This window comes from Tachyglossus aculeatus, chromosome 12, assembly GCF_015852505.1.
Source record: "Tachyglossus aculeatus isolate mTacAcu1 chromosome 12, mTacAcu1.pri, whole genome shotgun sequence".
NCBI lineage: Eukaryota > Metazoa > Chordata > Mammalia > Monotremata > Tachyglossidae > Tachyglossus > Tachyglossus aculeatus.
This window is the reverse complement of record NC_052077.1, coordinates 18,945,534-18,960,250: the sequence shown is the minus strand read 5'-3', so window position 1 is coordinate 18,960,250 and position 14,717 is coordinate 18,945,534. Positions and strand designations below refer to the sequence as shown.

Below are 14,717 nucleotides of genomic sequence, written 5' to 3'. Positions count from 1 at the left end.
CTGTCCCTGTGGATTAACATTAGCCCATGCTAGGCCTCAGGGTTTGAAAAGAGGGTAGGCTCCTGGGGTTGACTTTGTGTTTTGTCTTCCTGATATGGATAGTTCTGACAGGAGGAGTAAATAATTTCAGGGTTGGGAATGGCAGGCATGCTGTGGGGTGGAGGTAAATATCATTGCTTAAAGGGTACAGATCCAAGTGCATAGGCAACACAGAAGAGAGAGTTAACATTTGTTCTGCATTGAAATCTGTTTTAAACTGATCAGCTGTGTGACTTTGGGCAAGTCACTGTCTTCTCTGTGCCTCAGTTACCTCATTTGTAAAATGGGGACTAAGAGTGTGAGTCCCATGTGGGACAATCTGTTACCTTGTTTCTACCCCAGTGCTTAGAACAGTGCTCAGCGCTTAGTAAGCACTTAACAAATACCATCATTATTATTATTATAATTACTGCAGATTCAGAATCTGTGATTTTTTATTGTATTGAATTCTTCCAGTGAATAAACTAATTCCTAATAGTAAGTTAGGCACTCTTGGAAAATGTTTTCAATTTTGAAGCTCCCTAAAGTACCATTTGTAAATTACAGGGTTAAATTGGTCCAATATAAATCCAAACCCTTTAAATAGAGTGTCCTGAAAGGGATGCAAAATAAAGGTTGATTCATAAGGAATCCAGATTGGGTCACATTAAGATCTTTTAAAAATAAAGGATCTGGATATTGAATTTTGCACAGATGTGGCAGTGTATGGGTCAGAAGATTAGAGTTCCATTAACATCCCTATTTGTTTCTGCCTTACACTAATCCTGTACAGGGATAGCAAATCCTTTGTCTCAACCCTCTCCATTGCAACTGTATCAGCAGTCAGGAGAGGGAAGTGAAGAAATGGAGAACAGTGACTGAGTGACTGTATCAGAGGCAACAGGAGGCCCTGGATAAGCACATGGGAAATGCTGCAAACCTGGGGGCATCATCCCAGATTTTTGGGAAATCAGGGTGTCAACTTACGTTAGTGATGAGCAGGCAAGAAAGTCCAATTGGATTGAGCGATGGCAAAGGGGAATGTCTGATAAGGTGAGCCCAGGGGTTCAAAGATATTAGGTAAGATGGATGACTTAGGAAAGTGAGAGAAATATGGAGCAAGGAAGAGACAGGATGGACAGTTGGATGAGTTAGGGAAACTGGGGTAAGCCTGAAAGACATGCTCTGCACAGAGTAAGCGTTCAGTAAATGCCATTGGTTGATTGACAGGAGGTGAGCAGGGCATGGAGGCTATTTGCATGGCTGGAAGCAATGTGGATCAAAGTTGGGGATGGAAGGACTTTAAGCTCCTCCCTCCTACCTTGTAAGCTCCTTGTGGGCAGGTTATGTGTTTACCAACTCTTATATTGTACTCTCCCTCTAGACTGTGAGCTTGTTGTGGGCAGAGAACGTGTCCGCTGTTGTATTGTACTCTCCCAAGTGGTTAGTTCAGTGCTTTGCACACAGTAAGCACTCAATAAATACGATTGAATAAATAAATGAATGAATAATAATTGTAGTATCTGTTAAGTGCTTACTATGTGCTAAGCACTGTATTAAGCATTTGGATGGATACATGATCAAATCTCAGATGAGGTGAAGTAGGAGGGAGAATAAGTATTGAATCCCCATTGTGCAGATGAGGAACTGAGGCACAGAGAATAATAATAATAATAATAATGATGGCATTTGTTAAGCGCTTACTATGTGCAGAGCACTGTTCTAAGCGCTGGGGGGGATACAAGGTGATCAAGTTGTCCCACGTGGGGCTCACAGTCTTAATCCCCATTTTACAGATGAGATAACTGAGGCTCAGAGAAGTTAAGTGACTTGCCCAAGGTCACACAGCAGAAATGTGGCGGAGCCGGGATTCAAACCCATGACCTCTGACTCCAAAGCCCGGGCTCTTTCCGCTGAGCCATGCTGCTTCTCTAAGAAGTTATGAAGTTATGACTTGCTCAAAGTCACACAGCAGACAGGTGGCGGGAGGCACAGAGAAGTTGTGACTTGCTCAAAGTCACACAGCAGACAGGTGGCGGGACTGGAATTAGAACCCAGGTCCTCTGACTCTCTGGCCTGTGCTCTTTCCAGTAGGCCACACTGTTTCCCAAGTGCTCAGTACAGTGCTTTGCACATGGTAAGCTCTCATAAATATGATTGATTTAGGGAACAACAGGTAGACAGGCAGGAACAACAAAGAGGCTGTATTCATAAAAATGTGTTCTTTGGGTTTTTGAAATCCAAAGGCTGTCAAAAATTCTGGGAGTGTATAATACACCACTCATTCTATTTCACAGAAGCTATTTCCTGCATAATCAGACTTTGACAGATGAATAGAAGAGAAACTATCTGTACTATTGATAATTTTATAACATACTCTAGTCAGAGAGTGGGCTAAAGGATACATACACATCCTCCCTCACACCTCCCCACCCTCCCAAACCAAGCCAAATGACTTTCACTAATCCTTTCTTAGAAATGTGCAAAAAGGATTTCCATAGATGGTCTTTGGAGAATTCTTGTGTTCTCATGTGTGTAATAGGTTGGGTCAAGGAACAAAGCAAGAGAGTAAAGAATAGGATTTCATTCTCTGTGTTTTTCTCTTCTTGCCCTTTGGAAAAAAAAAGATGAGATGATAAATTGTACAATACTGATCTAATTAAATTAAGATCGTATGTTTAATTTTGGCAGGGGTAACACTTTGATACTCAAGAGGTCATTGTTAATGGAACATGTTTGTAACAAAGATTTTTAGTGTGTATTTAGATATGATTAACAAATCACATGTGAACAAATAGTGATGTGCCCAGGAAATCAAATATGCATATACCTTGAAGTTATGCTCTTGAAAAACTATTTACTAAAAGAAAATTGTGTTCTAAATGCCGTAGATTCGAGTAACATTGTATTGTTTCCTTAGATATTCATCCATACTTTAAAACGATTCACTTTTGTAGTGTTGTTTAAATCATTTTTTTAACTGCAAGTTTGGTAATGGTAAAAGCAAAAGTTTTTTTAATGAAATAAACTATCAATACCCCAGCAAGAAAAGTATTACAATAAAAATATACTTAATATGTACCAAAACAAACTCATCCAGGTGTAAACTGTGAAAATATGCCTGAGATCTAGATATACTGTGTGTAGAATATCAATAGAAAATTGTTTTATCAGGTTTAGCATCAAAAGCCCCAAGTCTGATATTATGTATTTAATATGTATTTTTCTTCCTGACAGATTCTGAACACCTACATAGAAATCTCTACAACGTTAGATGACAATATTGGCATAGGGAAAGGATATGAAGCTATAGCCAAGGTCCTAAAAAGGTAGGTTAGCACATCTTGCCTTGCTGCCACTGAAAATCCATTCAACTGTGAAAGACTTAAATTGTTAAGAGGCCTGTCGCTTCCCATTACTGACTGCTTAAATTTTAAGCAGGGCCCTTCTCAAGTGACCCTTTCATCAAAAATTATTTTAAACTAACACCTTTTAAAGTACAGTATCAAAACTCTTCTTTAGCTGTTAAATTATATTCCACTTCTCTTTTGTTTCTTAAATTTAATCGTGACCTTGGCTGTAAGAAACATCCAGAAGAATACAAAAATATCTACTATACTTCAGTAGATGTGCCTTACTGTAACCTTTCTAGACCTCTTCTGCAGAAGAAATTTGCATTTATTTTTCTGTCTCACTTCGATGAAGGCATTTATTGGTGTTCTGAGCACAAAGTAAACAAATAGTCTTTAAACCGTAGAATTTTATATCTCTAAATTATAATTTTACTTTTTAATCTATAGTTGATGTCCAAAATATCTGTAATCAACATGGACTATGAAAACAAACTATAAAATCATATTTCTGTTGCTCATCGTGTTGTGATTAGGAAGTACTCAGTTTAGTTGATTTGTTTGGTATCATGGTTTGAGTCTATAGCTTCTTGAAGCTATGGTATTATGGTATTCTATTTTATTAAATAATCATTCAATTCACCTATATTATGAAAATCTAAATTGCCACACCCTTTTGCATTGTGGGGCTGTACAACACTTATGTCCCATGTAATATTCCGGAGCTAACTTTATATGCCCTTCAAAATCCCAGACAATTGAGCTCAAAATACACAGTTTTAAACAGAAAATCATTTAAACCTGACTTTCAATTTGGTGTTCCATAACCATTATACCAGGGTAAAGGTTAACAGAATTACCAACGAGGACACTAATGTTGATCAGTCAATCAATGATATTTATTGGGTGCTTACCATTTGCAGAGCACTGTACTATGCTCTTGGAAAAGAACAATATAATAGAGTTGGTAGCCATGGTCCCTGCCCACGAGGATCTTCTACTCAACAAGGGAAGAGAGACATTAAAATAAATTACATATAAGAGAAATAGTATGGCATAAGGATATGTATATAAGTGCTGTGGTGAGTATCGTAAGGGATACATGGCCAGGTGCAAAGGCCGTCATTAATGTTGAGAGGATTCATTTTGGCTTTTTAAATTTCAATTAAAAAGTTGACATTTGCAATATTATGTAATGACGTAATGAAAACCACACAGTATCAGAGTTTGAATTCAATAAAAAGGGCCTTTAGAGAGCCCTTTTAAGGAGTATGTCCTGGATAATGTAGAAATGGCAGCAGGTCCATGGTACACAATTCTAGTTTCTCCAAGTAATATGCTGCAGTTAGGGCTCATGCCTGGGGGGACTAGCAGTCCTGCTCTCTTCCTCTCCTATTCTGTCATCAGATTGGCTGGGCTCTGGGAACTGTCTTGAAGACCGTTGGACTGAGAGAAATATGGGGACCCAGGAATGGAGGTTGGAAAACCATGGGATGCTTGTTTTCAGTCAAGCCAGTGTACCACCATCAAGACATCTTTGGCAGACTTGAAGGCAGTACTGGGGCATGTTTCTGTGAATTGCTCCGGCATTTATACGATAAATCCACTGTGGGTGTCCGTTAGGCATGAGGAGTCAGGACTGTCCCTTCTGACTCCATGACTAATGTGGAACTGTCTGCTGAAAAGGGCATGTAGGACTAACATGATTGATAAAGGTCCAGTATAAGTTTTACCAAATCCACTGATGGAATTTCTTTACAATGGGAATTCCAGAATGAACAAAACTGCTCTCTACTACCAGCTAGTCTCGAAAAATGAAGTGGAGAAATGAGCAGAAACTTATTTGTATACAAAGCAATCATGGATACTTCCTGTTAAAGTCATTATTTTTCAGAATTATCTATATATTTGTGCCAGTGTGGTCTGGTGAATACAGCACAGATCTGGGAATCAGGAGACCTGGGTTCTAATTCCAGCTCCATCACTTGCCTGCTGACATGTCACTTAACTTCTCCGTGCCTCAGTTTCTTTATCTCTAAAGTGGGGATTCAGTACCTGTTCCCTCCTCCTACTCAGACTGTGAGCCCCGTATAAGATAGGGACTGTGTCCAACCTGATGAATACGTATCCTCGCCAGCACCTAGAACAGTGCTTGACACACAATAAGCACTTAATAAGTATCATTATGATTAGAAGTAGTATTACCTCCCCATTCACTTTGCCAGTATAAATACAGCCAGGGAACTTTATGAGAGGATTTTGAAAAACCACAGCTGTAAGGGATTGTAAAGATGGGATGGCCACAACTAATCCACCTCTGTGTTTTGTCCAGTCTAGTTATAAATTTTCCCAATAGTCAGGTGTGAGTCATATATAATATATTATACACAGACATCTTCTACAGTAGAGCTTATTTGATTAGTTAATATGCTGTTTCAGCTGTGAAATCTACCTTTCTGTTATAAGCGAAATTAATTTTTGCTTGAGAGAAATGACATGCCCTAATAATTTTCACTTTTTCTTTTTAGAGGGACAAGAGGATTTTGATATGAAATTTCCTAAAACTGACCAAAATACATCAAAATATTTCCATTCATGAAATTAAGAAAGGCTTTTTTACATTTTCTCCTGTCACTGATTCCATTTGCCTTATTACTTTCATCTGTAGCCCACAAACTTGGTGGCACAATCAACAAACCCCTTAGCGGCTGTTTCATCTCTGCTCTATTTGATTTCTTCTCTCTGAGTAAATGATTAAGTTTTCATGCATTGGTTCAACCAAAATCTATGTTCACTCAACCACATCCTTTATTGATTACTTCTACTGCAAACAGTAGGCCAAGTGTGATATACATAATTGGACAGTTGTCAGGGGATGTGGGCGTTAACAGTCCTGTTTTCCCTGTTGGAAACTGGAATCACCTTGATACACAAATATTCTGAACTGCTTCATTCTCATCCTTTGGACCGAAGAGTCCTTTTCCTCAGAATATATGTTTTTAACTCTCTAAGGCCTGGTTGAATGAATTTAATGATTATACCATATTATATGCCGTTCAAGTTGCACCTGTGCACTGCATATAGAAATCTGGAATTATAATATTTGTCTAACACTTTAACCCTGTCCTTCACCTTATATAAGTAATCTTCAGCATTTTTTGTGTGAGAATGCTTGTTTTTTTCCTTTCGAATGGCAAATTTATTTCTAAATTTATTGTAAAATTTCAAGTTTGGAAGCAGGGAATGGCAGAATGTGTTTATTATGTGCCAGATGACATGTTAAAAACTTTGCTAGATATAGAACCATGCATTTATGTTTATTAAGTATATTATCAATCATTAATCTCTTATTTCTGTTGCATCTTTTATCTCTATCAAGTCCCAGGTAATTTCTGGGTATTGGAATGCCTATGAAGTCTTGTGAGGATTTAACTTAAAAATATTTATCTTAGTATTATTTCTAAATTTGCTCTTCATTATTATTCATCAGTGGTATTTATTGAGTACTTACAATGTGCATGTACTTAATTGATGCACATTCTCCTTACCTGGGTCTTCACCAGCACATTATCCAAATAATTTAGATCTAAAAATAAACGTTTGACCCAACTGTCTAGGTTTCTCATGTCAAAAACAGTTCTACTGAAAATAGCCAGATTGAGAGTAAAATGTACTTTTTTCAACCTACCTAGATATATGCTCATTTTGTCCCATGTCTTCAACATCTGAAAAATGAGTTCTTCTGGCTATTAAGTTATGGTTAGAACATTGAGTTCTGACTGGTATTGTACATAATAAATGAAATTCTAATGAAATTCAAAGCAGCAACTCAACCTATGATTTTCATCTATTGAAGATACAGATAAAGGTAGTGCAAGATATTTTTTCAGTCTAAAATATCCAGACAATGGAAACCAAACTGAATTTTGAGGTCTACATCACTTGTAGATGTCAGCCCAGGTAGACAGTCTATTACTTATTACTTATTCAAAACTGTGATTGTCTATAAATTCTGTTTTTTCTTAACCAAATGCATTGCCAGCTTCTCTTTTCTTCTCACAAAAATCTTGCAGGAAGTCTAAAATTCATTTGCATACCAAATAGTCTATTTGGGGAAGCAAATAAGCTTAGAAGAGACTCTAAAGTAATTGCATTTAAAGAGTCCATCACACTTAGGTTAATGAAGAATTTTTCTGGTATTCTTTTTTTCTTGGATACTCCTTTCTTTTATAACCAATATATACACCTTTCTTGACATCAAGTGCTTTGGACAGTTGCAGTGCCCAATTAGAATTCAGGCCCTCAAGATTTTTTTTTTAATTGCTGGGCCATTTTAAGAGGGGAATAGGGACTTTAGGTAAGTTGGTGGTTGTAGTTCCTGTCTAGAGCTGCAATAATGTTCTGAAGTCTTGTTCTGCTTTACTATGCATTATTGCTTTCCTGTGCTGTCACTTGGGGTTCATTTTCTGTCACCCCAGGAGAAGCAAAAGCAGACAAGTCTGAGAAATGGGAGCTAGAGACCTGGGACTATGGCAAGGGTCTACAAGAACTATCAGGGTAAACAGTAGTATCAGCTTTGTCCTGTAGAATGACAGATTGGGTGGCAGTTCCTGAGCTCAAATAGAGGCTGGCATAGAAAAAAAAATATCATGATGGACCACTCTGGGTGGAGCCTTTGATGAAAGCTACCCTATATAAAGTTTTATTGAGGGGACCTGTGGAGCACTTAGTACAGTGCTCTGCACACAGTAAGTGCCCAATAAATATGATTGATTGATTGGTTACCTCATCTGAAAAATAGGGATTAAGACTGTGAGCCCCACGTGGGGCAACCTAAATACCTCGTATCCACCCCAGAGCTTAGAGAAACGCTTGGCACATAGTAAGCGCTTAACAAATACCATTAGCAGCGTGGCTCCGTGGAAAGAGCCCAGGCTTTGGAGTCAGAAGTCATGGGTTTGAATCCCGGCTCTGCCAACTGTCAGCTGGGTGACTTTGGGCAAGTCACTTCACTTCTCTGGGCCTCAGTGACCTCATCTGTAAAATGGAGATGAAGTCTGTGAGCCCCCCGTGGGACAACCTGATCACCTTGTAACCTCCCCAGTGCTTAGAACAGTGCTTTGCACATAGCGCTTAATAAATGCCATTATTATTATTATTATTATTAATGGTTAAAAGTACCATATGTTAGTTATTTGGACCTATTAAAATATATATAGATATAGGTATACCGAAACTCATAAATGTCAAGCATATATCAATCACTCACAAATACTAAGATACCATACTTTACAGTGTTAAGCTCGCTGTGGGCAGGGAAGGTGTCTGTTTATTGTTGTATTGTACTCTCCCAAGCACTTAGTACAGTACAGTGCTCTGTACATAGTAAGTGTTCAATAAATACACCCTTCTAATTTGACTTCAGAAAATGACACGATATACAGTGTGACACAAGAATCAGCAGTTTGCTATGATCTCTTTGGCCATGAGTGAATTTTGAGCATTAATTTCTTGCTTGCATTTAGCAATGTGATGATGTTAGAGTTTCCCATCAAGAGTGAACAGTGAGCCTCAATTCTGAGACATCAGGACCGAGAATCTGCATAGCCCCACGGCTGCCTATCTACTCACTTGTGGCATCCACTGTTCCAGGAAGATCTACTGTGCAAACTACTATAGCCCTGAACAATTTTTTCAGTTTTTGCATGTGGATACTTGAATCACCTTCTGTTTTATTTATTTCCAGCCAAGGAAAGTTGACTGAAGCACTCGATTACTTGGAAAAATATGTGAAAATCGCAGAAAGCAATAACGAGTGCCAAAGTGTAGTGGAAGGATGTACAATGATCGGCGATATTTACAGTGCACAAGTGAGTGACCTGGTTATTTATACTGCACTATAGGCTAATGCTGAACTTTCCCGGCAGAAGTAAAAGTTTGGTTTCTTCTTCTTCTCCATCTTCCAGTAATGAGGAATGCATAGAAAACTAGGTCTTCTCTTACTACCTTATTCCTGTCCTACTCAAAAGTTTTGTTTTGAGATGCAAATTCATAATGAAAATAAATTAGTGTACTGATTTTGTCACACCTCAAATATGAGCTGGGCTACATATCATATTTAAAATAGTGGGATTGGAAATTCAGAAATTTGCTCTTGGGATTTTTAAGTGCCTTGTAGCACTTAGTTGTTGAAATGTAGTATGATTTATGGCACTGTACACACCCGACTGTAGTATTAGGTGTATAATGCTGAGAGGTGCATAATTCCTGTCAGTCACATTCCGTTTGTTTACAGCCATAAGATTATTCCTCCTTGAAGAGTGAATGGAGGGCATTACTTTCTTTTCCATAATCTTAAGGGACGTTCAGCAATAGTATGTCTTTTGAAACATAATATAACAATATATACGAAGAATTTCAGCCTGGGATCAGTCTTTATTTTTTCCTCAAGGCTTATAGCTAATGCTTTTCATTCTATCTGTAGAGAAATGTGCCTTTATATTGGTCCTGTGAGATCACAGCATTTTGCAATGAGTTTTTGTCAGATCTTGATCTCTCTATTAGTAGTATCCATATGTTCTGTTCTCTTCATCCCTCTATTATTAAATAGCTGAACCCTGTTCAACTACCATGGAAATCAAACGATTTGGTTCTAGTCCCGATTCTGCCTTCATCTCGTTAAGGTGGGAAAGATGATGATGATGATGGTATTTGTTAAGCATTTACTACGTGCTAAGCGGCGGTGGGGGGAGTACAAGGTGATCAGGTTGTCCCACGTGGGGCTTACAGTCTTAATCCCAATTTCAGATGAGGCAGTTGAGGCCCAGAGAAGTTAAGTGACTTGCCCAAGGTCCCACAGCTGACAAGTGGCAGAGCTGGGATTCGAACCCATGACTTCTGACTCCAAAGCCCGTGCTCTTTCCACTGAGCCACGTGGCTATGCAATGTGCAGCCCCTCCATCTGGCTACTTGCTCACTACACTCAACCTCCCTTTGGTAACATGCCTGGGATGAACTAGAAAGCATGGGGCACTGCACAAGTCACCATCATTGTTCTCAACTCCTCTACTCAGGTTCTCGGTCCTGAAGTCCCAGAACCGAGGCTTATCCATCATTCCTCAGTTTTTATAGTTTCCTCCAAATTCCTGCATGAACATATAAAGAAACCACCACCCAGTTTTGCAAAAATCAGTTAGAAGTGGCAGGTAGCACTAGGGTCATGGGCATCTGGCAAACGAAGAATGTGGCAGACAGAACCACGTGTGAGAGTTTGCTTATTAGCTTTCTGCAGGACATCTCTAGACTGTAAGCTCATTCATTCAATCGTATTTATTGAGTGCTTACTGTGTGCAGAGCACTGTACTAAGCACTTAGGAAGTACAAGTTGGCAACATATAGAGATGGACCCTACCCAACAATGGGCTCACAGTCTAGAAGTGATAGGCTCATGATAGGCAGGGAACGTATCTACCAACTCTCTGGAACTGTACTCTCCCAAGTGCTTAGTACATTGCTCTGCACACAGTAAGCACTTAATAAATACCGTTGATTGATCTGCCTTTGGACCAGTGTTGGTGGTCCTTCACTTTCAATTGCACATTTAAGTGAGAATTGATCATTTGGCATCCCAAATCATCCCCCTCAGTAACTTCTAAAAGTACCAGTCAATATTTCACCGAATCCTGTTGCTCATTGGGTTAAACATCGCAGATAGGTTGGGTGCTTTCATGTAAATTTCTTGCTAATTGGGTCAAAATTGTAAACAGCGAATATTGAATGCTCACTACCTACTGAGCGCTGAACTGGGCTGGTGAATAATAATAATAAAAATAAAAATAATAGCTGTGATATTTAAGTGCTTACTATGTTCCAGGCACTGTTCTAAGCACTGGGATGGATACAAGCAAATTGGGTTGGACACAGTCCCCTTTCCACATGGTGCTCACAGTCCTCATCCCCATTTTCCAGATGGGGTAATTGAGACACAGAGAAGCGAATTGTCTTGCCGAAGGTCACACAGCAGATAAGTGGCAGAGCTTGTTTGTGCCTTGACATTTGGATTTATTAGCATTCTTCATGTGTATTCAGATAAAAGATATCAAACTGGCTTGTCTTTGTCATCCCTAAAATGCAATACCAAGGTAGATTTACATCTACCACACTCCTCCCATTTTCTCAAGTGAGATATCCAGCCTATGTAAACAGAAGTGAAAAACCAGTGAAGATGGACACTGTAGCGGAGAAACGTTGTCCCTTCTTTCTCTTGAGCTAGAGCTAATCTGTGTAAGTGTGCACTACTGGATTGCCAGGGGGGAGTCAGCACACTGATGGAAGTAATCCATAATGGTCTAGAACAGGTCACCAGTCAAAGAAGTAGCAGGGGCCTCATTCACTTTTGAATTATGAGAAACAGCGTGGCCCAGGGGGATAGAACATAGGTGTGGGAGCCAGAAGGACCTGAGTTCTAATCCCACCTCTGCCACTTGTCTGCTTTGTGACCTTGGGCAATTCACTTAACCTCTCCATGCCTCATTTACCGCATCTGAAAATGGGGATTAAGAATTGAGCCTCACGTGGGACATGGACTGCATCCAACCTGATTAGCTTGTATCTACCCCAGCACTTAGTACAGTGCCTAACACATCATAAGTGCATAACAAAATAATAAATGCATAACAAATACCATTAAAAAATTATTTCAAAATGAAGGCTCTTTTTTTTCTCCCATCTTTGAGTGAGGCACCCTGGACTAGGGACTTCACAGTAACTCGGGGGCCAGGCTGCCTCTCAACACTGATTTGTGTACAGAGGAGCAGACTAGGGCATAATGCAGCACCAAACCACCATCCAAGGCCATAGTACAGGCCCAAACTGCAATTGTACCAGGCAGCGAGTGGGCTGCCGGCTGTGCTGTTGCTTTCTCAGAGAAGCAACAGGGCTCCCCAGAATGCCCCCTCTTCTTCTCTTCTATTGGCTTTCTGCACCCCAAATTCACCCCTCCCATCCCTCTGCTTCAGTCTCTGCTCCTCCTGCTCCTTCTGGTCTGTTCTCCCGGAACCCGGCTGCACAGCTCCAACACAACTGACCTCAGACTTTGCTTCCACTGCAAACCTGCATACCCAGGACACTGCCCTCCACCCCTTACTTGGCCACAAAGTTAAGTGGCCAGGACAGCTCAGAGGGAGAGTAGGCGGAGGCAGAGATCCATGCTCCCTCAAGCCTCATATACCAGCAAAGGTACAGCTAGCTTAGGACTTCTTGATTAATTAGGTAAGACAGGTAGAGGCTACTTTCCAGTCAAATTCAATGAATCAGAGATTTCATCTGCCTTGAATTAGTGACTTTGAATTTGATAAGGAGTGTTTTCCAACTCTCAAACAGGAACCCCTAAGCCTACTGGGAGCATTCAGGGTGCCTATGCTGGGGGGAAGTGTGTGGGTGGGAGGAAGCAAGGAGATGGGGGAAGGACTTTAAGTGATTTGGCCTCGCCCCGCCTTCCAGTATAAGTTGATGTTTACTTACATCCTTGAGTGGGTAGCCATGAGAACAGGGATTTTGACTTGTGATGGAGTCTCCAAATGAAAACAATGGATGGACTGAGCCTGAGACTTCAGGACTGGCAGCAAATATAAAGGAATTGGTTATAGTGATGGTGATTTGTGCCCAGCCACTCGAGCTGTCTTATCCATGATGCTCACATCCCCATTAGGGCCATGAGTGCAACAGTGTAGTGCATAGCGAAGAGCAGCTGGAGGATTTGGGATTTTTTTTACATGTATGACCCAGTTATGGTCGACATAACTACAACCTTGGAGCCAACCTACAGTGCCATGGCTAGGAAGGCAGTTGCCCGAGAGCTGCTGCAACAGCATTGACCAGCTGTTTTTCAGGATTCTTGCTAGATCTTTCCACCTTGCAGAACAGCTGGCTCTACCACTTGCCTGCTGTGTGACCTTGGGAAAATCACTTCATTTTCTCTGTGCCTCAGTCACCTCATCTGTAAAATGGGGATTGAGACTATGAGCCCCACGTGGAATAGGGACTGTGTCCAACCCAATTTGCTTGTATCAACTTCAGTGCTTAGTACAGTGTCTGGTACCTAGTAAGCACTTAAGAAATACTATAATTATTCATTATTATTAACTCTAGATAGTTAGAGATGGTCAGTTGGAAACCTTTGCCACTGATGGCATAACCTCAGCCCAAAGAACAGGGACTAGAACTCAGGTCTCCTGATTCACAGAGCAGTGCTCTTTCCACTGCCCCAACAGCAGGGCTTTTGCTTCGTAGGGCAGCTACCAGCACGCTCCACTGGCAAGTGAATTATTTGCATCATCCTAAAAATAGCAGAGCCAAGCCTCTATTTTAGGCCAGAAGAGGGAGACAGGAAGAAGTCTAATCTCTACTCTGCTAATCTCAATTCTGTGTTTCAAACATCCTCGGGCATCAAAGTGGTGAGGGACAATAGAAATTGTATTTTTAAAATGTGATTTCTTCTGAAGGCGGGCTTGCACAAGAAGCTTTGGTCTCACGGAGCTGAATGATCAGGGGCCTATCCACCACGAGGGAGAATGCCAAACCATTATTCATTCATTCATTCAGTCGTATTTATTGAGTGCTTACTGTGTGCAGAGCACTGTACTAAGCGCTTGGGAAGTACAAGTTGGCAACATATAGAGACAGTCCCTACCCAACAGCGGGCTCACAGTCTAGAAGGGGGAGACAAACAACAAAACAAAACATATTAATAAAATAAATAGAATAGTAAACATGAAAAAAGGTTTAAAATCTTTCCCTTTTATTCTTAGGGATTCTATGACAAAGCCTGTGAATCTTACAAGAAAGCTTTTGATACAACAGAGAACTTAAGAATCCCATCTCTGGTGGATGAAATTAAAGTTAATTTTGGCATTGCGAAAGCTCATCAGATGATGGCAACATTTAACCGTTACGTAGAGCCTAAAGATCATATCAGCCTTGAGTACCTACTGCAATGGAAGGAGAAGAGAAGTGACCTGCCTGCTGACCCTGTTACAGATGGTAAGACATTGGCTCGGAAACATATTAGTGCCATATCGTCTAATGGTTAAGTCATTTTTCTTGTATAGTTTTATTACATTATTTGCTGAGTTTAATCTTATTTGGATAACCCTTGTACTCCACAAGGGTTGGATTCCCTTTTGGTGGGATATTAATTGATTTAAAGGGTCTAAAGGAAACACAGAAAAATGGATCATAATGATCACTGTGACCTGTTTAAAATGCTGAGCGCAACATTCCCAGGGTATTTTTGCAAATTATCACAGCCACCCACCAATAGTGATGCTTCACTTGAATCATAAGAGCAGC

At 40.2% G+C, this 14,717-nt stretch overlaps 1 protein-coding gene across 1 annotated transcript in view; it reads left to right on the top strand.

The window, feature by feature from the left end:
* The window catches only part of TTC29 (tetratricopeptide repeat domain 29), a 161,167-nt gene that overhangs the window by 89,886 nt on the left and 56,564 nt on the right, over window positions 1-14,717 (top strand). Inside the window, exons 10-12 of the mRNA XM_038755243.1 lie at window positions 3,256-3,347; window positions 9,115-9,238; window positions 14,177-14,408. Of these exons, the coding sequence (XP_038611171.1) occupies window positions 3,256-3,347; window positions 9,115-9,238; window positions 14,177-14,408 (448 nt within the window). The remainder of the gene's footprint in view (window positions 1-3,255; window positions 3,348-9,114; window positions 9,239-14,176; window positions 14,409-14,717) is intronic.